The sequence below is a fragment of the Diachasma alloeum genome, unplaced genomic scaffold (assembly GCF_001412515.2).
Source record: "Diachasma alloeum isolate Michigan unplaced genomic scaffold, Dall2.0 Dall_scaffold_00179, whole genome shotgun sequence".
Classification (NCBI taxonomy): Eukaryota; Metazoa; Arthropoda; class Insecta; order Hymenoptera; family Braconidae; genus Diachasma; species Diachasma alloeum.
Window position 1 is genome coordinate 470,886 of NW_021680345.1, and position 27,766 is coordinate 498,651.

General features: G+C 35.4%; 3 protein-coding genes across 5 annotated transcripts; all 3 read left to right on the forward strand.

Moving 5' to 3' along the window:
• Window positions 1–662: 662 nt before the first annotated feature.
• On the forward strand, window positions 663–13,703 carry LOC107041939 (embryonic polarity protein dorsal). Of its 2 annotated transcripts, XM_015262774.2 has the most exons (10): window positions 663–1,540; window positions 2,053–2,136; window positions 3,412–3,677; window positions 4,593–4,980; window positions 5,069–5,259; window positions 5,898–6,036; window positions 7,965–8,057; window positions 10,020–10,278; window positions 11,312–11,681; window positions 13,028–13,703. In XM_015262774.2, the coding sequence occupies exons 2-10, from the start codon at window positions 2,088–2,090 to the stop codon at window positions 13,124–13,126; spliced, it is 1,854 nt and encodes a 617-aa protein (XP_015118260.1). In that variant the 5' UTR covers window positions 663–1,540; window positions 2,053–2,087; the 3' UTR covers window positions 13,127–13,703. The 2 variants fall into 2 exon arrangements, with proteins under 2 accessions (XP_015118260.1, XP_015118252.1); XM_015262766.2 differs by lacking the exons at window positions 7,965–8,057; window positions 10,020–10,278; window positions 11,312–11,681; window positions 13,028–13,703 and having other exon boundaries at window positions 663–1,185; window positions 1,294–1,540; window positions 5,898–7,945.
• Window positions 13,704–14,177: 474 nt separating this feature from the next.
• LOC107041168 (embryonic polarity protein dorsal) lies at window positions 14,178–22,405 on the forward strand. Of its 2 annotated transcripts, XR_001461040.2 has the most exons (5): window positions 14,178–14,392; window positions 16,248–16,832; window positions 18,339–19,076; window positions 19,695–19,867; window positions 21,694–22,405. XR_001461040.2 is itself a non-coding variant. In XM_015261599.1 (4 exons), exons 1-4 carry the CDS (start codon window positions 14,243–14,245, stop codon window positions 19,722–19,724), a joined length of 1,503 nt encoding a protein of 500 aa, XP_015117085.1. In that variant the 5' UTR covers window positions 14,178–14,242; the 3' UTR covers window positions 19,725–20,325. The 2 variants fall into 2 exon arrangements, 1 of the variants encoding a protein (XP_015117085.1); XM_015261599.1 differs by lacking the exon at window positions 21,694–22,405 and having other exon boundaries at window positions 19,695–20,325.
• Window positions 22,406–24,063: 1,658 nt separating this feature from the next.
• On the forward strand, window positions 24,064–25,999 carry LOC114841481 (proto-oncogene c-Rel-like). Its single transcript, XM_029126483.1, has 2 exons — window positions 24,064–24,222; window positions 25,568–25,999. Exons 1-2 carry the CDS (start codon window positions 24,064–24,066, stop codon window positions 25,997–25,999), a joined length of 591 nt encoding a protein of 196 aa, XP_028982316.1.
• Window positions 26,000–27,766: the final 1,767 nt, after the last annotated feature.

Genomic DNA, 27,766 nt, shown 5'->3' on the forward strand with positions numbered 1-27,766 from the left:
GTAGCCAAGCGCTAAACCGGATTAAGTCGATTTTGACTTTGGCCAGTTTTTGAGGAATATTTCAGAATCTAAGACATATAGCAAAATTTTTCCCATAACCTTTTTTATAACCCTCAATTGACTCTACAAAAAAGGTCATGACAAAAAATTTTCTATCTCTTTTAGATTCCGAGATATTCGTCAAAAACTGGCCAATAGTCAAAATCGACTTAATCGGTTAACCGCTTCACTGCTGAATTGAAATACAATTTTTCAAAGGGAAAATAAATTTATTTTGACTATATCCAGTAATAAAAAATATTAAATTATCGGTTATTGATCTCGGCTACGCGGGACGGTATAATTGAATTTTACCAATTCAGGAAATTAATACGACATATTTTCAATACTTTACAAGAGCAGAAATAATCCCCAAAATTACAGTTATATTCATTACGTTCTTAGATACGCTCTTCATTTTTCAAGATCACGTGATCTCGTTCCACGAGAAATTCATGATCAGCGATAAATTCACAGCTCAACCCAAAACCGTCCCAAAAATTATATAATTTCCTGGAAAATCATGAAACGTTCATCACAATATTTATTTACCTGTTACTGATACTCATCCACGGCCTGCAAATGAAATAAACCGTAGATCCCATCGCCCTTGGATCACCCAAGGTCACGTGATCATTAACCAATGAACGTATGGTATCAAAAGTCAGTGTGAAACCACACTCGCCAGTGGTTACGACTGTAGCTTTCCATTTTTTTCACTCTCTCACTGAATCCCCGAATTTTTCAAATAAAAACAAAGGAAAAGAAGTTATCAAATTGAATTTAAAAAGTTTACAACGTTTAGTTGTATCTTCAAAATTATCATATTGTTTGTATTCACCAAGTGGCAATAAAAAAATTTGAACAAGTGGACTCGTGTATTCAACTCAACCAAAATAAATCTACGTATTTTTGATAGAGACACAGCTGGAAGTGTTGTATATAGGTAGTTTTGTATTTGGTTGTGTTTGTAAAAGTGGTGGCATGTGTCGTGTGAGAAGACAAGGTGGGTGATACGCGCTTGCGCATCACAGTCAACACAACTAAACTCGGTGTTTCATTTTCATGCTCTCGCGAGGCATTCGCAAGACTACATTACAACTTGTCGACAAGATTTTTATCGAGTTCCCGCGATTACCATAAGTAGTAAGCTCTGATAGTTAAAAAAATTGTATTACCAGAGAAAAAGTTGGGAAATAACGTTGTTATCTTGACTTATCGGTGCGTTATTCTAGTCTCTTCAATCGATTTTAGATACTGATGATGATCTGACGATTTTCCTCTCAGTGGTGCATGCCTCATGACAAACAACAAAATATATTCGCGGGTATTTACGTTTGTTATTCAACGACAAGTGGAAAGTGTCATGATTTAACAAGTGGAGGTAGAAGAAAAAAGTACTGATTCTGGTGGGATTTCTTTGGTTAGTGGTCCAGTGGTGGATGTGGAGAGGGAATAAATTGGAGCGAAATAGCAGAGCGCCATGAGTTTCGAGCACAAGGCAAGTTTATACCGCTGCGCTACCACGCATTGTCTTCAATTTGAAGTTTAATTATAGACATACGGTCCGGAGCAGGCCTAGACTTCGCCCAAAATAATGATTGGATCAGGCTTTTGCGCTTGTTACCCGTACATGACTCTTCCTCTGGGTGAATACTCACTTCCTCCATTCCAAGTAACTTCCACTACCCAGGGGACGATGGGGTAAAATGGACAGTTTTTAATTTTTTTCAAATACTAATGATTCGTTGAATTGTTGATGAAATGGAATCAGTTTTTTTTTCACTGAAAATTACAATTCTTCACCCTTGTGATGAGTCTAGACTTCAAAAGCTCAATCGATAGATATATTTAGGAGTTATTAATATTTTGAAATGTGTCTATTTTACCTCACCTCCTATATTTTGGCAAAAATCCTGCTTCCTCGACCACATTATGAAAGAGAGACCCAGCCAGTTATGATGTTGAAATAATTTTAAAAAATGTTGCTATCATTTCTGCATTTTCTTGCAGGTCACTGAAGTAAAAAATATCGTTTGAAGAACAGCATGGATCAGTCTTTCAATGCTAATAATGACTTCAACATCAGTGATATTAGTAAGTATGGAAGAAATAGATTTACACAGAAAATAGTAACTTGAGACGGTTAGAACATTCAATATGGAAGTAGTTGGCAAATGTCTGTGGAACTAGTAGATTTGGCAAGAAATACAAAAACCATTTATTCTACTTCTTTTAATTTTCTACGAATTGGGTCTTTAGGTGAATTTTACTGAATCTCTTCCTTTGGGAAATATTCCCAAAATTATTTGTATTAGATTCTTCAAACGATGAAAATATTTATTACCTCCACTTCATTTTCAGAAAGTGGATACGGAAGGTAGGGTGAACAGGTCAATCGCTGGACGGTTCAGGGAACTTCGAGTTTCGTGATAGGATCTAAAATAAAAGAATCACCTAAATGGCTTTCATACTTTCACGAATGTTTTAATTAGCAAAAAAAATGATTTGAAATCAGAATAACAATGCAAAGAATCATGAAATTAAGAAATAGTTGAATGCATCTGAAACCGCTCATTTCTGACGGCTAGGCCATATTTTTTTATTTACTAAATGCCGATTAATAGGAAAAAAAATTAGGGTAACCTACCCAGTAGATAGACACTCCCCCATAGATGGACGAGCTAATTTTGGATAGGAAATTATGCAAAAAAAATGTTCAAATGTGAATTGTTGCTTTGCATTTTCACTAACTGTTGTGATTCTTATACTTGAAAATAGATGGGTGACCGTTTAGGAACACCCTCGCCCAAAAATTTCGGAAGGTAGGCGGGGTGTAGTGGCCTACCCTTACGGGAATGAGATATATGCAGCACTTATATCTAGCATATATTTGGCATACTACATTTTTGGCCGAAAATATATCTGAGATATATTGCAGATATATGTTAAATATTTTACATCGAGATACGTGAATATAATATCTAGGATATATCTGGCATATGACATTTTTGGCCGAAATATAAGTGAAACATACTGAGATATATGTCCGGATATATGTTCTTTCCATGAGGGTAATGTGCCCCTCTAGTCAGTGTGACAGAAGGACACATTAGGGCTCTGCGCAATCGGCCGGCTGCACGGCTGGGGTTTTCCATGGTTTCCTGTGCAGTCCATGGTAATGTTACCTATGGTAACGCAGATAAAAAATTAGAAGAGAGAAGTGGGATAGGCAAGGCAGACGAAGGGGAGCCTATAAAATCGCAATAGTAGCAGGAAAGAAATATAAAAAAAATACTCTTTGAAATACATTCAGACTACTGCTTCTACCATTTCACCCCTGAATTGAACATATTTTTCCGTTGTTTTTAGTCGAAGTAATTGAGACCAATGACCCGGGATTCGTCGAGGGTGCTGCAAGTCAGCAGCAACAATCCCTAAACATGCTCTCAGGCGGTAGAGTGGATGCTGTAAGGTCTGTGCCTGTTTCCAACTCAGGAAACACACCATATGCCGAAATTGTTGAGCAACCGGCTGGCAAAGCACTCCGATTCAGATATGAGTGTGAAGGTCGATCTGCTGGCAGCATACCAGGGGTCAATAGCATGCCCGAGAATAAGACATTTCCCACGATACGAGTAAGTCCAGAATATGTATGAAAATTAATTTATAAAAATTATTCCTGCAGCGAAGGAAAGAAAATGTTAGTGACAGGTCTCTGTGCACTGCGAGAATTTTTACTGAAATTTCCAGTACGCTCCTTGGAAACTTTCATCGAGTAACAATTTCAATGATATTTTAAGGAATTTCGTCATTGAAAATTCATCCTTCATTCAAAAAATTGATGAAAACAGTCAATTTCAGTTCTGTTATTTCGTGAAAATTAATCGAAATCAGGAAAATCCTGGAAAATATATTCTTAAATTTTCAATTATTTGAAAATTCAGCGTGGGTTGGTACTGAGTATTCACATTTTGTTATGTAAAAAGGAGATGTCACGTTTATTCCCAAATGTCTGAAAGAGAAATAGGAGACATGATGATGATGATACTGATTTTGGTGATAATAGTGTTGGTGATTTCCAACGAAGTATACATTGATTCTCAATTGAAGTTTTCATGGATTTTGACGAATTTTTCAAGGTCTTTTAATACAAGTTTCGATAGATTTCTATGGAGAATCCTTCACTTTCTATTGTACACTGAGAAAAAAAATTACTTTTGCCAAGTAAATTTACTAATTGCAGGAAAATCCACACATTTCAAATGCAAATATTTACATACATTTACTTGTGGCAAGTAAATAAATGGTCAATAAATAATGAATTTTGAAATAAAAAAATTAAAAAGTAAAAAAATGAAAAATTGGGAAAAATTTTAAATAACGATATTTAAAAAAAAATTTTTTGGATAGAACGAATCCGAGTTTCGAATACTTATTGAAAACGCGGAAAACATTAACCTGTGCTGAAGCGCAAAACTTTGAGAGAGTCGTTCAGAAAATTGGAAAAATTCTTGTTGATACGTAATTCCTAATCGAAATAAAATTTACAGATCGTTGGATACAAAGGACGCGCTGTGGTGGTAGTGTCGTGTGTAACGATGGACCCACCATACAGACCTCATCCTCATAACCTTGTCGGTAAGGAGGGCTGCAAGAAGGGTGTTTGCACAATTGAAGTGCCGGTAGAAACCATGACAGTGAGCTTCGCCAATTTAGGAATTCAGTGTGTTAAAAAAAGAGATATTGAAGAGGCACTCAATGTGAGAGAAAAAATTCAAGTGGATCCTTTTCGTACTGGCTACGAGCACAAACGACAACCAACTAGTATCGATCTCAATGCAGTCAGACTGTGCTTCCAAGTGTTCCTCGAGGGACCTACTCCGGGAAAATTCAAAACACCTCTAAAACCTATTGTATCGGATCCAATTTACGATAAGAGTAAGTGTCGAATGATTCTATGATTCTAGAGGGTGAAATATTTATAAATTTTTTTATGAATGCTTTCATTGTTTCTTTGGCATTTCAGAGGCGAAATCAGACTTGATTATATCGAAGTTGAGTCACTGCAGTGCTTCAGTGGCTGGAGGAACTGAGGTGATACTCCTGTGTGAAAAGATAGCGAAAGAAGATATTCAAGTACGATTTTTTGAGGAAAAAGATGACAAAGTCGTTTGGGAGGGACTGGCTGACTTTCAACCTGCAAACGTTCATAAACAGGTGCTTTTTACTTCACAAATATTCGCAGATTTTCTAGTGCATAGAACCAAATTTGATGAGTTGAAAATATCACATCTGCCTTAAAAGAAAAATCATTATGTCAGGAGAAACATATTCTTGGCTGTTAAAAAAAGGCTTAGATGAAACCTTCAGAAGTTTTTTTCATTCTAGTTTTCTTTTCTTCTCATCAAGAAAATCAAACAAAAAACTTAACATTTGAACAAAAAAAATCTATAGAAAATATCTCAATAGACTGAGTTGTATCGAAAAATCGAATTCTTTTGCCTTTTTCTATAGAATATTTTCTATTGACCATTTCAATAGAATGGGCCGAAAACTAATAGAAAGTTCAGCAGAAATCCGATAGAATTATCTAGGGAATTCGCTAGGTTTTTCTATTAAACTTCTCCATGTGTGGTTTGCAGCCCGAGCCGAAGGCGAGGGTTGCAATTATATGAGCTAGAAAAGTTTTTTAGACCGTGTGACGAACAATGTTTTTGTCATAACAGCCGTAAATATGTGTCGAGCATTTGTCATTCAACTTTCATATCCAACAAGAGAAGAAAAATTACACAAAACTACAATTTTATGTTTGTCGCCAGTATTTAATACTTTTCCATTCCTCTTTTTCTTTTCAGTTTGCAATAGCATTCAGAACTCCAACATACCGCATTCAGCAGGTAGACCAACCCGTCCAAGTGTACATTCAACTGAGAAGGCCCTCAGATGGAACAGCGAGTGAACCTCTCCCCTTCCAGATGCTCCCCTTAGGTGCAGGTAGGCCAAACTTCTGGTCACTCCGTAGAGCGTTAACGCGAAAAAAAGCAGACCCTACGACATTCAGCAAAATCCTTGCCACCGAGGCGTCGCTATATCCTTCCCAAAAAATATCCCGTAGTATCGACGAGTTCAACAACAACGAACTCGATCTGACATGCTCGAGTGGAAAATTGTCCGCCCTACGTGCCTTAAACGATCTTTATCATGTTAAAAATAATTTAGGGGTGCAAAATGGTGGATCCTTGAGATTGAGCCAGTCTCAGGAAATTGCCCCCAAACGTCCCCTCGTTGATGATGAAAATAACGAAATAACAATAATCTCAGAATCAAAATTTCAAAATTCCTTAAATAAACCAGCAAGTATAAAAGATGACATTAGCCCTAAAAAAATTCATTACGAGCCAGAGAAAATGAGCACAAATGACATTTCTGAGCCCCCAAAAGACAAAAATTGGCTTAATTACTCGGAAGTTGGAAAATGGGTACAGAAGAATCAACAGTTTGAAAATGTTCCAAAACCGGACGATTCTAACTCAAAGAATGATGAAAGCGATCCGAAACTCAATGAATTATTGACCCAAGTGGCAGAGCTTGATCAAATCTACGCAGACACTCACGCAAAAATGTTGCAAGCGACATTGAACCGAGACTCGAGGGATCAACAGATGGAGGTGGACGTCTGCGACAATCAGACGTACACTAGTCTCCAAATGGCCATGAAAAATCCAGTGGACATTTATGATATAAAGAATGACAGAAAGTATGAGGATGTGGCAGTGCCCAGTGTAGAGGCGAATGTTCCACCCCCTCGTCCCCCTCCTTTGGCTGCGAAAAGAGATGTTACGAGGGCTTATGAAGAGAAATTGCCTCCATTGCCCCCGAAGAGAATCAGGAAAATGCCATCGATGCCAGTTCTGCCCAGAACAGCTTCCTGTGGAGCTGTGAGTGTGACTGGCTCAGAGGCACCCCATAAAAAATTGCCTTTACTCCCTGGCACTCTCCGACCCAAGCAGGGACTCTTCTCTAAGTTATTTACAAAGAGAAATAAAAAGGAAAAGGATAATCAGTCGTTTAGACACAGCATTGGGGCATTCAAAGACAGCTTGGAGGAGTTTCAGAATCAGAATCAATTGACTAGACCAAGTATGACTAGCATCACTGGTGTTAAATCGCTCGATATTGATGGAGATGAGTCTCCACCGTATGGAATTGAACTCACTGAGGCTGAGCATTATGCTCTTTACACTGCTATGGCACCACATGCGACTGCTTCCGAGTTCGATGAAATGTCGTTTTACTACAGTCCTGTGGAGGGTGGAAAAATCCTCACCGAAGCCAAGGAAACATAATGTTTCCAATTTTTACGCTCAGAAATTTTTAATGTCTTTTTGGGAGCTTCGACAGTGCTCAAATGATTTTTTTATTGTGAAATGTGGCTCCTGAATTTTGGGGGGGAATGAAACATACTCGTTGAATTATTGAAAACTTGCATTTTTTTCGTAGGCAATAGTTTTTCATCTTTTCTAGTCAAATTACCGAAGATTGTTAAGTTTTTATTCGTTGAATGTAGAGCGAGAGGTATGAGGAAATCAGGGCAATTAATGGAATTGGATTATTTCGAAAATACTAAAGAATACGTGACATTTAATGCATAAATATTTTTCTGAAAATTTTTATGCAACAGTTGATTTTCTCATTTCTCTCCAAATCCTCATTGTGTTATAAATTTTTTTTGACAGAGTATATTTAAGATATTATTAAGAATTATAAGATTTGATATGCTGGTGTTGACGTACAAAAACACGAGGCCTTGTTGGATTTTCCTTTAAACTCAAAAATGGAAAAAACAAATAATCTATTTTTCATGGTAATGAATTATATTATTGAATTATTTTAATGTACTGGAATGAAACAAAAATTCGTAGATGATCCAGATTCGTTAAAAAGAAAGAGGAAAAAGTTTAATACCAGTCCCACCACGCTTGTTCTACGTAATTTACAAGCTGAGGCTGAGAACCGTGAGTATTTTTTTCATAAAATAGGGAAAGAATATGTGGATATTTTTATGTCAATATTTATTGTTGCTTCGGGACTACTGGGCTATGGTGAACTATTTTATATAAAAATTTCATCGCATTGTCATTGAATATATGCGGTTATCAATGGCCTATCAATTATTACTAACAAAATTAATTGCTTCATCTCTGTCTCATTCGATTATTCAAGGTCCAAGCCTCGAATGCTAATGTAAATACTCAATTGATGTACCCAAGTGGCTTTTCGAGAGAATTCTCATTGTTGACGAGTCGTTTTTTATGGAAATGATGTTCTGACGTACTTAACGTATGTAACATCTTTTATCGCGCAATGTCGATGAAACTATTGTATTTTATACTTTTTTAATGATGCATTTTATAAGACGGGAATATTTAATGAGCTTTGTATTTTACTGGAGAGGAATTCTGCAGGCATTGAAATAATTTCTCAAATGAAATATTTCATGTTTTTCAATGCCATTGCGGAGCTCAAAATGAAGTGAAATAAAAATGATATAAAATATTTTCATGCTGAACATTAGAAGGAGAACGTTGTAGCGAAATAATCGTCAGTATGATTCTTATGTAACTGAGAATTATAAAAAATACATGCAATATTTGTGACGGCGCTATTTTAACTCGAGACAAAAAAAAGCTTTTTTTAAAAGGAGAAAAAGTATTTATAATTAAAATATTGTAATGAACAATCTATTATACATTAAAATATATGTATATCTTATTAACGTAATGAGCGTGTTCACTAGTATTTGCCCAAGTCATTTTTCAGAACGCGATTATAAATCTTGGAGTTTGTATACAGAAGGTACGATACATCGGTTTTTTATGTGTGACGTGTGGTGATTTTATTCCTGAAAAATCATTTTGGTAGATTTTTTATCGAGATTTTTCAAGAACTGCATGGGGCACCTCATTCTGTCCATCATTCACTGCTTAGTGATTAGTGAAGTGCAAATTATTTATTTATACACATAAACACAACATGAGCTGAGCTTTACTAATGCTTGAATATAATCAGTATGCCCTGGGCTTTTTATGCCCTGATTTTTTGAGTGTTCAGTGGATATTTCAGTAATGAGATAGTGGAATGAGACACGTCAGTCTCACTCAAAAATCATTTTCTAAAAAATATCTGTGCAAAGGAAATGACAAAATTTTTATGAGAAAATTCTTTTTCATGGTGGCAGACAAAGTCGAATCGGCAAAAAATTTCATATTTCCTCTGCATTTAAAGATATTAAGGTACTTCCTGAGTGAGTTATGCCTGGTGAAAATTCCGCAATGAACTGAAGACCTAAAATTTAGATCATATGTTGTTGAGCACATGTGAAAACGATTCCCAAAATTTCAAGTATTTTTTCCACGCGAATTTTTGAGATATGCATCGACCAGAACTTAAAAAAGACAAAAATTGCATGTTTGACGATGGATATCTCAAAAATTCGCGTGGAAAAAATACTTGAAATTTTGGGAGTCGTTTTTACATGTCCTCAACAACATATGATCCAAATTTTAGGTCTTCAGTTCATTGCGAAATTTTCTCCAAGTATAACTCCCTGCGGAAGTACTTTAAGGGGAAACTACTATGAGCTTTGAACATCACAAGTAATTGACGTAAAGATCCCTATTGGTTTCTCTTATGTTAAATGTATACAGAAGCTGATAATTAGTATGAGAAAACCCCTATTTTATTGTTCGTCTAATTATTTATTATTTATTTCTAGACATATATAATCGAGTTGTAAGGCATGAGAGATCTCCCGCGACTTTTAAAACTCATAGTAGTCTCCCCTTAACCGAAAATTCACCTTGGAGACACGTTGATTGTTTAGTGACGACTGATGTTGTTTAATCATTTTACTACTCATTCATAAAAGAGATCGAGAATGGACTTTTATTAGGAATATGTTCACGGTATTGATTTAGAAGCTGGGATGATGCCCCAATCGATGCAGTACAACTTCAATCTAGTGAAACCGGAGCCAGTGGAAAATTTGATGGACTATACAGGTGCACTCCAGCCCAGTGGGAGTTCCCCGATGTACGCGGCAGCCCCAACTGGTCCAAGATCTTCAATGTCCCCTCAGAATCTTCAAGTCCCAGGTGGAGCAGGATCTCCACTGTATGCAACAGCTCCGACTGGAGCAGTATCTCCAATGTCCCCTCAAAATCTTCATAACTTCAGGTGAACTGACTGAATTAAACTAATTTGAGAATGGGGTACGGGAGAATGAGATAATAGGATAGATACTTTTGAATGTTGAGAAAATATTCACGATCCAAAAAAAATTTCTGCATAGGGATTTTATTATAGAATTTTTGGGCATAAATCTCCCAAGTTTTTTCGGCAGGAATTCTTATTTGTTTCTCATAACAAAATCCTAGAAACGAAAAACTCGAAAACTTCATGCCCAAAAATACTTATACGAAAAATTCCAACAGAATAGGTTTTACATAAAAATTAACATCTGTTAACTTTTTCTATTGAAAAAATTTAGATTAAAAACATATTTCAAAGATGCATGATTTTCAATAGAATTGGTACAAAAACTGATGGAATCTTTTAAATAAAATTTTAACAATACTCCAATGTAATTCTTATGTAATCCCAATAGAAATTTACTAAAATTCATCAGCCCAGAAAACAATTTTTGCCAGTGCCATCTAAAATTTAACAGGACACTGGCAATTTGTCGACAAACTGTCGACATACTGTTCGCTGGAAGAGAAAGCATTAAATTTTACTGTTAAATTATCTCACGTGATAGGAGCCATTTTCATCCCATTACTACAAGAATTGAAAAATAATTGAGAAATTGAGTAAGGTGACAAAAAATCACAAGAGATATGCACAAAAAACTATGTTAAAATTATTTTGTGCGTGTCTTCAGAATCATAACAAATAAAGAAATCTATCAAGTAATCGTTTTTGTAGAAAACTGTATGAACTACAAAAAAATTGCTTTCAAAACAATTTACAATATAATTAATTTGCAATATAATTATCAAGATATGAGGAAATAATTTAAAAAATATTGATAAATTCATCAAAAGCAATTCTGATTCAAAACGTTTATGAACTACCAGAAAAGTATTTGACATTTTCTCTGAATCTGCTACCTCCAAAGACATTCCTATGAGACTCTAATTGATCATCAATTCACTTTGCGCTTTCAAACAATTGACGAAATTTCATTCAATTTCGTTTCACCTTACAGGGCAGATCATTCTCCAGGCAGAACTCCTTCTCCCATGGACTTGCCCTACATCGTTCCCATTCAGCCCCAAACTCTGACGCCCCAGTACGCACCATCACCGGGCCACGTGAGCCCCAATCTTGCGCCTCAACTTATGTACAACAACCAGCCAATAGTCATGAACAGACTAACGCCAGAGCAACAGAATGTTTCCCATCAGTCACCAATTAACAACATGCAGGATCAGGATAATGTCAGTATGCTGGATCTCGACAGTTTCGATATTAATCAGCTAGGGAGTTTAAACTCTGCTGATCTCACGGTATTGCCAGGAGGAGCAACACTATCCGAGACCTTGTACCACTCACTATCGCTCTCAGAGACACAGAGGGTAACTAATTTTATTCTTTGAATAGATAAGTTGATAAGTAATCAAATTGCAAAAGATTGAAAAACACGGAGAGCTCATCATTAATTAAATTAATGTGATGAGAAAACACTGGGAGAATACATGAGCTTTAGACATCACGGGTCATTAGAATGAGAATTACCCTACGTTAAAGATACATTCATTCTCTATTCCCTGTGTCCATTCTATTTCCCGTGTTCTCAATTCGAGACTTCGAGGTATCGAACTTTCTTTTTTTTTTTGAAAATTCTTCAAGAAATATGTAGAAAAATAATAGGGAACTTGCATAAAGCTCAATGCTTTTTAATTCCCTTATTCACACATTCCTCATAACATATGGATAGCTAAACGGCAAAAATTATGGAGAAATATTGCCTAAATGTCTCATGATAATTACAGTAGGACCTCGCAGTTCACATACTTTTTGGATCGCCCGACCTAACTAATAATTCCCCTCTTGCTCTCTTCACCCCCTCCACTACTCTCTACTTCCCCGACACTCGTCCTAATAAGCCAATCAGATGAATATCGTCATGAGTTATCAATATAATTTATTAAACAAAGTATTAACGTATTCTATATTTACTAGAGTCCAGTATCACAATGAATTATGTCATAAACTACATTAGTAATGACGAAGATTGAAGTAAGACTGAAATTAAAATTGACATAACAAAAGATAATTCAGGAATGCAGAAATGACCTATTCTCAGAGTAAGTTCTCTCTTCAATCAATCGGAATACATTGAGTTTGCGAGACATCGTTAAAGTATTTGTTGAAAATTTTCAGCTGCAGACAAATTTATTATTATTATGTCTAGACAAACTGGCACAAACATGGGGCAATAAAATCATTCATTAGAAACTTAGAATTTTTCTGTTAATTTTCCGTCGATTCCGTTGAAAAATTCGGGGGCTTCACAATTTTTGCTTTCGAGTGGAAGCCTTGTATTTGACCGATTTTTAAATATTTTTTTCGTGAGAAGAAAATTTCAAAAATGCTCCCATTTTCTGAGTATTCGTAGTTAAATGTGTCTATTATTATTTTTTGTTTTTGCAGCAAGTCAATCCCTATTTTCTTCAGTTTTTTTTTCGTTTGTCATTTGGTTTTATTATAGGGCCGGGGGGAGGGGGGGTCGTCCCCAGACCCCCTGCCGGGGGCTGCGCCCCCACTCCGGCCTTGTCGGGCCTTCATGACAAAAAGTCGTATGTGTCGTAAGGACGGCAGTGTAGTACAATATACTATTACGCATTCGTATCGAAATATACTATTTAATGCCATAACTCGTTGAAATAATTTCCGACTTTGTTTTCCATGAAATTTACAGGCTCAACCAGATAGCTTCACACAACTGGCGAATAACGCAATCCAAGAGCTGTTTCCATTGAACAACATGTGTCCAACCACTAACAACATCATGGACTAAGCCAGATTAAAATGATGAATATTAATTTTGATTCTCTCAAGTAATCTCGAATTTTACTATTAGTTAACGAAGTTTTAAATTTTCTATTCCTACTCAACTCATATCAAGCAAACAACGTACAATTTTCGTATTAAATAGAAATTCATGACATCGTGATATGTAAAACTAGGGAAATGATACTGTTGGAGAATTTTTCATTGTGATATTAATATTTTTAACAGAATTTCTCGAATGACATCACCTGACATTTATTATTACAAGAATTCACTCGTACTCAAGGAACAATGATATTAAAATACCTTTATACGTTTCTTAAAATTAATACATAGTTAATTATTAACTAAAAAATATTTTTGTACATAAATTTTGTACATATCATTTAATGTACTACTGTATGAACTATATAATTAGATTTAGTTTATAATTTTTAATTGTATATAAGAACTGTTGTTCCCTGTTGTTGCTCACCAAAATAAGTGTTGTGTGGTTCCATGAGGAGCAATTATGTGTACTTGTAGTATGTCATCTTCACGATTTATAGATTTTTCTTAGAAATAAACTCGCAACGTTTCCAATACCACGTGTCTGCTGATCCACTCTACCCTTACCTGAGGGTCCTTTTATTGATGAAGATTATTGTTCTTCATTGTTAAAGAACCAATTGATAATGCTTTCAGCCCAAAATTCCAAGGGAAAGGTGCTATAACACTTCAGGTATCTCAGTGCGACGAAGCGAGGGGGTGGGCAGAGGAATAAATTGAAAGAGATTGCCGGTGTCCGGTATTTAGGGGTGGTCAAGCAGGTAAACAGCTCAGTTTCATTACATCCGATGATGACTCGTTGGTCGGTTGGGGAGCTGACCCTTACCCGCTCCGGCAAATAATAAGAAATCCTTTTTAATCCCCTGGAGCCCTCTGTCCCCACTCTCTGACGTGTAGGTAGGGCCGACCGGCCCGATTTCCCCAATCAGAATTTACCAAGGATTCAAAGACAGTAGTATAAATAAAGGTGAAAATAATTTCACGTCAGTCAGTTGTGGATTGGTAGCGGTAAGAGGTGTTACAGTTGCAGCGAAATTGTGTTTATGAAGTTCAGTGGAAATTATCAGTTTGTAAAATGGATAAGGAAAATGCACCGTACATTGAGGTACTGGAGCAGCCGGCAAGTAAAGAGTTTCGATTTCGTTATGAGTGCGAACGAAGGTCACATGGAAGTTTACCGGGTGTACACAGTACTGTATGGAAAAAGACATATCCGAAGATAAAGGTAATTAATTTTATATAATTTCTATAAACTAGCAAACGAGATTAATTTATATTATTCTTTTTCATCTTATTGTTCCATTTCCGTCTTCACAATTCAGTACCGAAGCGGTTAATTTTCGATGAATATCCCAGATTCTAAGAGAGATAGCAAAATTTTTGACAGGACTTTTTCTATAGCACTCAATTCGCACTACAAAAAAGATTATTACAAAAATTTCGTTATCTTTCTTAGATTCGGAGATATTCCTTAAAAACTCAGATGAGAGCTAAGTCGACTTAAACCGTTTTACCGCTTCGCTACTGAATTAGCTTATTCTTAATATATATAGCTTATCCTTATTATATATAGTTTTTCCTTAATTCACAAGTGACAACATTAAATGAAGAGGAATTATGTTAAAGATCAAGGACAAGGATTTTTTCGTGATCAAAACAAACACAAAATAAAAGTTATTCGAAATCTCATTTGGATAATAGAAGTATCTCTCCATTATATTCCTGAAATCTTTTTTAAATCTATTCCTCCCTTCATATGACAAAAGGATATCGGTACTCCTCATTTCTACAGTCGGATTCCAATTATTATTATGAAACGGAAATGAAAAAAGAATCAGAGAGGGATAATTCAAGTAATGAAAATTTCCTTTCTCATTTCAAAAATATGAGGAATTCCATATCAAACCCATCGAAGATTGACCCACACCCTCTGAAAAATGAACAGGGATTTTTATACCCTTGAGAGGCTTAGAAAACAATTTCTTAATTTTTTCAGAATTTTCATGTAAGGAATATGATTTTTTACGGGCTTTTCTGTTTTTTTCATATAACTCGGGTTCTCGGGTTCGGTTTCTAATCGTCCGATTTGAATTTATCAAACACCAAAATCGTCAGTTCTCGGCCCCAGGTAAAAAATTATATACTGAACATCATCTTTCAATCTCTAGACGCCTACATTTATAAATTTCATAAAGAAACAATTGGAAAACTTGAATTTTATCAATTATTTCACGTTTTATTTTTTTCATCTTTTGAAAATCATTTCTCACAGTCGGACAACGTTTTTTAGCCATATTAGAAGTTGAACAACGTCTTTGATGTAATATTGAGTTTCCTTTTTTCTGATTGTGAGAATTGACGAAAAAAATGAAGCAAATAAAACATGGCGTACAATTATAAAAACTCAAGTTGTTCAGCATTTTTTAAAAGTTTTTTTCTTCTGAAAAAAAATCAAATGTAATCAAACCTCTCAAGCCCGTAAGAAAATGATATGGTTTAAATGAGTGACTGTGAAGGATTGACTGGTTTGACATCGGAAACAGCCATATCGATTAATTATAATTACTGTTAAATTATCAAGTTGGCAATTAGTTAATATCACCTTTACATTTTAATTATTAAAATATTCATCAATTTAAATGGTCCAATTTTGAATTATTTATTAATCAGTAATTGAGTTCCGAAGATTGGCGATTATTTGGATAATCGGAAATCCCTTGTAAGAAATTTAGTCTTATGTACTTAATAGAAAATTTATGTTTCCATATTTTTAAATATTTAGTTCATCATGAACTGGAAATTTAGATTATCAATTATTTCACTATTTTCAACATTCGATTAGTATATTTAAACCTTGATCAATGTAAGTTGGAAATTCTTTTAACGTTGAAGAATCGGAAGATCGATGGCTATCCCTGTTTGATATGAAATACCAAATATATTTTGCGAATTTGAAAGCGTTTAAAATTATTTTGCTATTTAGGAATTGAGCCTCTTCCAATATAACCGGAAGTTTCGAAATTTACAAAATTAATTGAAATTCATTTTACTAAAGCATAAATTGAATATCAATTTTTCAGATTGTTGGACTCAATACAGACGCTCACCTCATCATTTCTTGTGTGAGCAAAGAGGCACCCTACAAAGTTCACCCTCACCGCATCGTCAGTAAAGGAAAGGGAACGAATAACGGAGTTTTTGTAACCACAGTGGGACCCGACGAAAACGAAATTGAATTAAAAAATCTTGGGATTCAATGCGTCAGAAAAAAGGATATTAAAAAATCCCTGGAGGAAAGAAAAAAAGTCCGGGTGGATCCATTCCAACAGGGCTATGATCATGGCGACCACCCAACATCAATTGACCTAAACGTAGTGCGACTGTGTTTTCAAGTATTTCTCTTTGATCATACCACTGAAAAATACACGAAAAAACTCACTCCAGTCGTATCTGACCCAATTTATGATAAACAAACAGCTGTTAATCTAAGTATATCTAAATTGAGTACTGAAGTTGCGTCAGTCGCTGGAGGAACGTCATTAGTGATATTCGGCCAGAAAATAATCAAAGAAGACGTTAAGGTTCGTTTTTTCGAGACGCAGGAAGATAAAGTCATTTGGGAAGCCAGTGAGGATTCGCTTCCAAGGAATAATTATGATAATCAGGTAAAATAGAAAATTTCATCTTTGACATTTAATTAATTATTCAGAATCAATGAAATCGCAAGTTATTTATTTTATTTCTCATTTGTTCAAATCGTTCCTTTGAAATTATGTATGCTGTAACAAGGTTGTACGTATGGTACGTAAGGTTGTACGAAACGGCAATAAATGATTGAATTGAATTGAAATCGTTCATTTGAATTCATTATAAAAAATATGAGAATCGTGTATTCTCAAATATCCAAAATTTTTACACAACAATTCCATCTCTCAATTCATTATATATTGTCAAGCATATTCAAAAATTGTTCCCAAAATTGAAAATATTTTGTCTACACCACTTTTGAGATATGCATCGTCAAACATTCAATTTATGTTTTTTCAATTTTCGACGGTGCATATCTTGAAAATGGTCTGGACGAAAGGATTGAAATTTTATGTATCGTTTTTGAATGTGCTCAACAATTTATGATCCAAATTTTGAATTCATATCATATTGCAACATTTTCATCATCTATAAGTCACTGAGCAAATACCTTAAGGATGTCGGATGTTCCGTTTTCAGACTTTTGAGAAATTTATAGAAATTCAAAAAAAACAAGTGGGAAGTTGTTCTTGTATTAGATATAGTATAGCTATTTTTGCTAATAAATTAGCAATATGCTTCCAAATGGTTATTTTGCACATAATTTCCATTTATCACGTAAAATTAATTGTTTATTTTTTTCTTAAATGAATAGAATTTCCTTTTACCTAATTTTGTCAGATTTTCAACTTAATTGAATGTTATCAACATCATTATTCTTATCATCCCTTTTCTTCTATACAACCGATTGTCTATTTTACAGTTTTAGCTCTCTCCTCAACTCTTGAACGAACGCGTTGCCAAACATTAGCAACGCGCGGATTCAAACCACCCAATATGGCCGTCGTGCCAATCAAGAAGATTTTAATGTGATTGTTTGCAATTATCTGTTCGGAAACTTATGTTTTTTAATGTCGCAAGAAAAACCAGAGAGTGTAAAGTCATATGCTGTTATATGCACGAGTAAACACTTTAAGGGGATACGTCAGTGAAATTTAAAAGTTTTCATTGTAGTTTTCATGCGATTCATCGTAGTTTTCACATGATTTTACCTTTTTTTTAACGTTCATTCCCCGCAAAAGAATCAAGTTAAGGATCCCTTTTACTTTATTCGCAATAGATCATGAATACGTGAATTTTGAATTTCATAAATTTTTCGCGTCTCTAGAGTAGAATAAAATTTATGCCATTCAAAATTCCTTAATTCATGATCTATTGCGAATAAAATAAAAGGGATGCTTAACTTTATTCTTTGGCGCGTAACAAACATTAAAAAAACGGTAAAATCGTACGAACACTAACTACTAACTCGATCAATATTTTGCCAAAAATATTCAAAAATCGTGATAAGTCTGATAAGACTTATAAACCGAAAGTTCTAGCCCCTAGTTCTAATAGTTAATACATATTCATCTTTCTTTCAGATGTCAATTACCGTAAAAACTCCCGCCTACCCTACCAAAGACACCGGCGAGCCAGTCCAGCTGATGATACAACTCACGAAGCCATCGACTGGTGAAGCTGGCAAAGCAATCCCCTTCACATTTCTATCTCCAGCATCCTTCAACGACGCAGTGAATACACCAATGGATCTTTCATCAAAGAGAAAAAGGTCGGAATTCCGCGACTTGTTTGAGCCTTCCGAGATCCCCACGTGTGACCGACTACAGGCTCCGAACCAACCGGAGTTTCCAAATCCGAATGATCTAGGCAATATTACCCGAATGCAAGACACAGAATCACTCGATGATTCACCGAATATTCCTCAAGACGGACAGGAAAATTTCTATTACAATCGGAATTCGAACACCGAAGGCTATACGACGCATCTACCCAAAAAACCAAAGTACTCGGAGCGTCTACCGTTTTCAAGAGCTCAAGCGCTTCCACTCCATCCAGTGTATCCTCCACTTCTGATGAATCCTAACGCACCTCCAGTGATGGTCAACAATCTGATATACGACTGCCAGTGCTACCCACCAATGCTACCTCGTTACAATCCATTCGTTCCTTTTATGCCTCCAACCTCTCCCTACATATACCAGTATCCTTTTTTTGGAAACGGCCTGCCCAACGTCCAGGACAGACCTCAAGTACTCATTGATGATCACCCACATTGGCACGTGCAGCCTGCGCCCACGTGGAGCCCCCTCGTTGTTAAAGTGAGTAAAAAAGAGATTCAATCAACCATTGGTTTTGGTACATATTTATCTTCCTAATTTGCAGGAATTCTTAGCTGAAGTTATAAAACAGTACTACATCTGTGTTCAGGATGTTTATCCCAAACCCGAAAGACAGAAAAATTTTATTTTTGCGTCCAAATGGAAGCCTTGTTTTTGACGGATTTTTAGATTTTCTAATTTTTATTGCAAATGGTCCAGAATGTTATGAAACGTGAAGAAATGATGTTTTTAGGGTCATGTCTGCTACGGATCCGTTCAGAAGCTTACTATCAATGGAATTTACCATTACTATCAATGGCAGAAATAAAAAAAGAAAGAGTAACGGCCACATGGCTTCTGTCGGATAGGCTCGAACACCTGCTTGTTTTCAATTCAAATTCTTAATTTTCGGGAATCTCTGAGTAACCGGGCGTCGAGTTGAAATTTCCAGATAAAAATCGAACAAAAAAGCAAGATAACGTTCGGAAGGTAATGGAGCCGGACCGTAATAGGAAAAAATTACGTAATTTAGTACGTTTTGAACTTCAATGCAGAATTAAAACATTTTAGTTTCCAAAAATATTATTTTTCTGATTTGTTTTTATCTGAATGTTTCAGATGTCCACTCCAAGGATCAGCTCAATGTGAGCAGAGGTGTAGTGAATCTCAGCTTGGATAGATACATCAGTTCCCTTTTGGATTCTTTTAGTGATATTTAGCTCTTTGACGGAAATAGTATTTTATTAATCTGTGATAATCAACGCGATGAGCACGTACGAATTTTGATTAGGGTAAATTATCATTTCTTGTTATATCTGATTATAATTTACAGAAATATGATGAAATGAGATGAGCCATTTTTACTTCAAAAACCAGTTCCGATGGGTAACTTCAAATTTGAGGAACGTATAGTCGGTATGAGACTTCTTGGGTCTTGAGAAATTGTAGAAACCAAAATTTTGCGAAACCAAAAAAAATTTCTTGACTAAAGTCCTTCCAGTCAAATTACGGTTATAAAAATGAGAATACTAACGAATTTAAAATAGAAAAATCATTATTTCAATTGTTGTATGCACTCTTCCTTTACGCAACTTATTCATCTATTATATAAGGGGAAGGGGACTGGTGAAATTTGAAAGTCTTTAGTTGATGAAAACAACTATTGAGCGACTTCTGATATATCATACACTGAGAGAAAAACGAACAAGTGCTCAAATAAGTCTTGTTTGGGCCAACAAAATCGTTAATTGAAAATTACCAAAAAAATAATTGTTTGGTTTGAATTTAAAAGTCTCAAAAACGAATAATTGCTCTGCTTTCAACAATAACAAAATATTTGACTCAAGAGACGGATCATTCATACAAAACGGTGCTGTTTCAGGATAAAAATATATTTTATAGAGGAAAATTTATCAAGAAATATTTTGCCCCACAGGCTGAAACCCCTCGGGCGATAGTCAGTCACAAGCTTCTTGTGATAAATTCCGTTAAAAATAAGTAAAAAATGAATATTTTGTCCCTAAGTTACAAGATTGCTGTCATATCATTATTATTATTTCTTTTAAGGACTCATTTTTTGTCTGTGATTATTGAATAGCCGAAACGACACATTATTATCCCTTGTTTCATACGAAACGAGCATTTGCTGGGAGCAAAATACGTATGGGAGCATCGAATAACCAAGAAGTAGTGCTAGAAATTACATTTCTTGCTTGTACAGAGAAGAAATTTTTTTTTGAAAAGACAATCCGTTATTGCAATAAAAATTTCTAATCTAGGTGCACGCTTTGCATGTTTGGAAAAAAAATATCCTTTTTTGATCATTTTTAATAAACGATTTTTTTAGAAGTATGACTTGTTTGAGTACTCTGCTGTTTTTCTCTCAGTGTCAGATACCTGAAAATTCCGTACCCAACCCATTTTACTCAGTATCTAAGCCGAAAACGACGTTTTACGTGTTTTTGGCTTTGAAATGCTCCTTGCATCCCAATTGTCATCCGAATTCAAGTTTTTTTCCAAAATATTCGTTAGATTCCCTAGAATAAAACAAGGTATTTCTTTCGATTATCTCAAATAGATCATAGAAAACGTATTTTTTTCGGTTTACTCATTTTGCTTTGGAATGGAAGCATTGTATTTATCAAATCCAAAGTTTCCAATTTTTTGTGTCAGGATGACTAATTTTGGCCTCACAAGTTCGAATATGCTATTTTTAGACCACATACGGATGTATGTATGTATGTACATATGTGTGTGTGTACAATGAGAAAAACAAATTATTTTTGCCAAATATTCATTTACTTGACAGAAGCATTTATTCTTTCAAAATAGTATCAATTCAAAACCAGAGTTGAAAACCAGAGTTTGTAGCACAGATGTCAGACTACACGTGAATGTTTTTTTGGGCTCAAATGAAAGAGCGAGTCTCAAAATGGCGTGCAATGCTAGATCAAAATTAGTGATCCTGACTCAAAAAAATAGTAATTTCGGATTTGACGAATACAATGCTTTCATTCCAAAGCAAAAACAAAAAATTCGTCCATAATAGCTCCAAAAGCTAATTCGACTTACTGAAAAAATATAGAAAGTGATCTAATCACATCCTCATTATTTACAGGATATTGATTAGAAGGAGTTTACTCAAGATGTTCAAGCGAAACGTTTTTATGAATTATGTTTCCGATGAAGTCCGCTATGAGTGAAGCGGATTTTATGTCTGGATTATTCTGATAGAGCGAAGTTAAAACTGAGAAGTTGCTGCATAAAAAATTACTGTCATTGTTAGATAAAAATTCTTGATTTTTAAGGGATAGTGGTCCCTAGTGTAAACCTTTTATGAATTGTAACTCTTATTTTCCAATGAACGGTCTAGCTTATAACATGGAGAACACGTTTGACAAGAACCAAACCGTAATCGATTTCCATTTGTTCATTAATACAAAAAATGAAAACAAAGAGAACTCTTGGTCTGAAGATTGCTCGAAAAATTCCAGAAGTCTCGGGGCAATGGAAGTAACGGCAATATCGAAGAGTATCTGTCACTAGTCTGTGATAATTTGGTTACTTTTCTCAAGATTTCGACGCAACAGAACTGTACACAAACGTAAAGTAACACGGTTTCAACGACCAGCGAATTATTTACAAGATTTCATTCACAAAGCTTTCCTTGAATGTGATATTTTATTCTTTTGATTGTATAATGATGTATAATATTGTGTTTATTGTTATAAATGAAATGTATGTTGTTAATAGTTTTCTCTCGCAGTATATAAATGACGCACGTGTAAGCATTTATGTACTCCAAATAAAGGAAATATAGTCTTTTTTTGCACCTGTAGTATTTATTTATACACAGAGGAAAAACTCCAGGAGAAGAATGTGATAACCCGCGTCATTGGGTAGCAGGATTCTCACTTTCTTTAATTCTTTTTTTGTCATTCCGGCCGTGAGGCAGCGCTTCACGGACGCTGCGCTCCGCTCCGCGTCCGTGAATCTCTGCCTACGGCCGTCATAACAAAAAATACTGTTCGTCATACGGCCAAAATAGTATACTTCGTCACTAGGCCGAAAAAAACTTTTCTGGCGAATATGAGTTTGCAGCCCGAGCCTTCGGTTCGGGCTGCAATCATATGAGCTAGAAAATTTTTTGGCCGTATGACGAACAGTATTTTTTGTTACGATGGCCGTAGGCAGAAATTCACGGTCGCGGAGCGGAGCGGAGCGTCCGTGAAGCGCTGCCTCACGGCCGGAATGACAAAAAAGTTTCTTTCGGCCTAGTGACGAAATATACTATTTTTTGCCAAATATAATTTTAACTGAAGGAGTGATTTTTTTACGATAAATTTTTCAATCAAAGTTTCATTCTTGTATTCTCTACGCTTTGGAAGTGCCATTTTTTTAGATGAAAAAGACCGGGGGATCCACAGTCCCTTCAGGTCACCACGTGTTGTCTGTGTATGCGTATTGGGAAAAAGGTCAGAACAGCGGGGGAAGAATGGGATTGACTTGACATCTTGGCTCAATAAACGCGTGGACATTTATTTTGGGGAATTTCAATTTTTATTTGGAAGTTTCTGATTCTTATAATTGTATACGCGTTGAATGGATAAACATTAGTTGATTCATCATTTCACCGCTAATTCAACGGAAGAAATGCACAAATTGTTGGAAATCGAAGGAAAATAGTAGATATTAGTTTCGCGGCAAAAAGACGTTTGACATTTTATCAGAATAACTGACACACCACTAAAAATTCCGTTCGTAATCTAATCACATGGGAGTTGCATTTAAAAACATCTAAATGGTATCGTTGGACGCGGAAAAAATTTCCTTTAAAATTTAATTTCTGTTGATAAATTCCGCTGCGGAAATATTGTACAGAGAACCATCAATAGAATTTGATCTTGATTTGATTTTTGAATGACTTATTTTGTCAAGACTATTTCTAGAGAAAATTCTCGACTTGAATTTTCCATGCTTTTTCATTGAATTTTTCAACGAGAAAGGAAAAGTTGAAAAAAACATGGAAAATTAATGCCGAAGAATTTCTATAGAAAGTTCCTGGATAGAATAAGTGGTTCGGAACATTTCACTTGAAAAAAAGCGCCGAAGAACAGCGCAATTTTTCAACAGAATGAGCGATTTTTTATAAATGTCCAGGAGTGTTTCGTAGAGAATGCGCTAGGTTTTTCTATTAAATTCTTTTCGTACGTGAATTTTAGTTTCTTGACTCAAATTCCTTTTTCCCTTGTATTGCTGAGTGGAGGCTGCTCAGGTAGAGGCTCAAAATATTCTCTACCTGAGACCCTTTGCAGTGCTCAGTGAACATCACCAATCGTATGCATTTACTCGATTACTGTATCCATGGAATATAAATCCCTTGGAAACACTTGAATACTTCAGTCGTTTGCACGTGGGTCTCGCATAACGAGCATTGACTCCCTTTAGTAGCTTAATTCAAAAATTTCTGTCTTTGAGACTGTAATAAATGGATCTGAGTATGAAGAAAGCCTCACCCTACGCTTTAATTTTTGAAGAGCCAGCGCCTACAGGGGTTGAATTAATCGTCCAGAATGATGGAGAAGTATCTGGAAGGATAATTGGTATCAACAGTACACCAGATCATACTACGTATCCGAAAATATGTGTGAGTATAGTCATACTAGATGATTTCTAAAGTTAAAAATTCTGTTTTTTAAGGAAATTGTGTGGATTAAAAAAGAAAACAAGTTTTCTGGAAAAGCGAAGATTTTTTCTCAAATGTTCTAGAAAAGTCGAGAATTTTTTGTTGTTTTTTTTCAAGTTTTGGGTATTATCACTGTCATCATTAAGCAAATATGATTCCTTTCAATGAAACATTGCTTAATTTTGTAGAAAATCCTAGAAATTTTCCAACACTTTTTACGCTATACCTCCTTAGGGAGTATTAAAAAAAAAGATAAAAACGGCAATCGTTAACTCGTCGATAGACGCGCTATGAGACTTTCTCCTACGCAGTGTTAGACAACTTGTAGAGCATCCCGACGCTGCCAGTGAGACACTAAAAGAGCGCTCCTGCTGACGGATTAAGGATGGGTCGTTCTTAGGTAAATTTCTCCGGTGGAAAAAGTCTCTGGCGGCAAAAAACTCTGAAATTGGTCAAGTGGACGTATAGTTCTCCGCGCCAATGTATAGTTCTCCAGGCGAAAGCAAGTTCTTTGGGCTTCATAGGCCCAGTGACCCCCACTCTACTCAATTTGCCCACTCTTCGGCCAGGACGACTAGACTTTGACTTGACTATACCAAATTTCTGAGATTCTTGCCGCGGAAACTTATGCCATCGGACAAACTTCTTTGTACCTTAAGGATGTATTGTCCCTTTTCAGTCAATTGCCATATTTTCTCAAATTTACTTATAATTAATAATTGTTAATTCATTTGGAAAATTTCTAATCGAATTGATGCGAAATAGTGCATTTCGATACGAGTGAGATGGAATTTTTACGAATGTAAAGTTGCCTATCACACGAGCTGAAAATTCTCGTCTCACATGTGTCGAACAATATTTTTTGACAGTGATTTACGTTCAACGAGTAGCCGAACGGTGCCTTTTTCGTTTAGAAGTAAACGAAAAGACTTTTACAAATTTAAAAAATATGACCGAAGGAAATTCTCCAGAAAATATCTCAATAGAATGAGTTCTATAGAAAAATCGAATTCTATTGACTTATTCTATAGAAAATTTTCTACTGAACATTTCAGTATACTTGGCCAAAAATTAATAGAAAGTTCAACAGAAACCCAATAGAATTATCGAACTAATTCGCTAGATTTTTTAATTAAATTTTTTCGTGGGTGCAGTATTCGAAAGAAACAAAAAAAATTGTCGAAAATGTTGAGGTGAGATTTGCCCACGGTATTTGGTGGCAGGACCCATATAAATACAATCATTTTCAACAGTGAGGATTCAAACTTCCACAATTATCTAATAATAGTTCAATTGCATTTGATAGGTCGTTAGTTTAACCTCCGTCGCTTACGTCCAAGTATCCTGCGTGACGAGCAACGAGCCCTATCGTCCGCATCCTCACAAATTGATTCACGACTGGGAAGAGGGGAATCATGAGGAATTTTGCAAAGGAGTTGTCAATGCACAAGTCAAGCCACATTTTCCCGTTGCTGAATTCAATGACGTGAAGCTCCAGTACGTACCTAGAGAAGGTGTCAAAAAGGCACTTGCCATACGAAGAAACGCGCCAGTCAATCCCTTTGGCAATGCGGAATGGGATGACTCGGAAATTGAGGAAATTGATCTTAATTCCGTTAGATTATGCTTCCAAGTTTTTATCAAGAATCCAAATACTGGAAAGCTGCAAGCAATTATTCCAATTGTTTCGGAGCCTATTTATCTAGAACCACCATCACATCATCAGATATGTAAATAGTTTTTGTGATAATGCGTATTACTATTGGACAATTTTGATAGTTCGTATCGTTTTTTTGTCGCCTACCCACGTAACATAAGCCATAATAATACTGGAAATATACATGGGGAATTTTTTTATAAATTGAGGAGAAAACATGGTCAAGAAGGAAAGAATTCTTGAGGATATCCAAGTAGTTCGGGCAATTTTTTTCTAGGAGAAATCTTCTTTAGAGCTTATAGGCCGAGACTATTTTTTAGACGGAATATCAACATTACTTTCCGAACATTTTTTCGAGAAAAAGATTTTTGAAAAAATGAAACTGAACACAGTGTGTCCATCATAAGTGCGCAAAACACTATTTGCACACACTTTTTGTGTAAACTATTTGTGTAAAAAAATACAAAAAAAGCAAAGTTAGCCATGTGAGAGGCGAATTAAAAAAAAAACCAATTGTTTTTTCATTGAACGGGTTTATTAGTTTTCGGCCGATTCTATTGAAATGTTCAATAGAAAATATTCAGTAGAAAAATCAATAGAATTGAATTTTTCTATATAATTTATTCTATTGAGATATTTTCTATATAATTTCCTCGGCTCAAGTTTTTTCGTTTGATTTTCTTGATGAAAAGAAAAGAAAAACAGAATGAAAAAAAATTAGAAAATTTGAGTCGAGCAAATTCTATAGAAAATATATGAAAAGAATAAGTTATATAGAAAAAACGAATTCTCTTGACTTTTTCTATTGTATGTTTTCTATTGAACATGCCAATAGAATCAGCCAAAAACTAATAGGAAGTTTAATAGAAATTCAATAGAATTTTCTAACGAATTCGATAGGTTTTTCTGTTAAATTTTTTCGTGCGTCGTTTTATTGTAGGAACCCTAGTATTAATAATTCTGGATTATTTCCTGTAACTGGTCACGTTTGCAACTTTTATTTTTGTACAAATACAGTCGAACGATTTCTATGTTCAATAAATTTCACATATTTGTTTCTTGCAATAAATATTACTTGCATTACTCCCTACAACCATTTACCAATCCCACAGGACCATTGTTCCATCAAGATCGTTGAGAATAATTTCTATTCGTTCATCCTTGGCCTCACACGTATAAAGAAATTCAATAGAAAACCTTAACGGATTCGCTAGAAAATTCTAAGGAATTCTCAGTTATAATAATCCGAGACCTTCAAAATTATCGGAATATTTCCCGATAGCTTCGTTGCAAACACACGAAAGTGTCAAGTTTTGCAGGCTAAAAATCCCGAGTGCGCAGCACGAGGGGGGTGCCCGTCATTAAAGAAGGGAATTTATATAGCGTTCCACATCTTTCTGACGTCATAGGAAATTAGTTGGATAGGATTTGGATGAGGTAGGAGGGGATCCGGGATTATTCTCAATATGAATTAACAAGAAATATTTACTGAAAAAAATCGATAGTCCAGACCGGGATTTGAACCCGGAACCTTCCGATTATCAAAGAGGTTTTCAAATAAATTCACAAACCTTCCTCCTTCACTAACTTCAATCGAGTAAAGATCCTACTCAAGTCTAGTCGAGTTCTACTTGGATCAAGTACAGGCTCTACTTAAATCAAGTCGAGCTCTACTTGACTCGAGTAGAGGGGCTCTACTTGAATCAAGCCAGGCCCTACTTAATCGAGTAGACATTCTACTTAAATTGAGTAGAGGTTCTACTTAAATAAAGTAGGAATCGACTTGAATCAATCCGCCAAATCGACTTGACATTTTTTGGAGATACTCGACCCTAGCCGACAAAATCT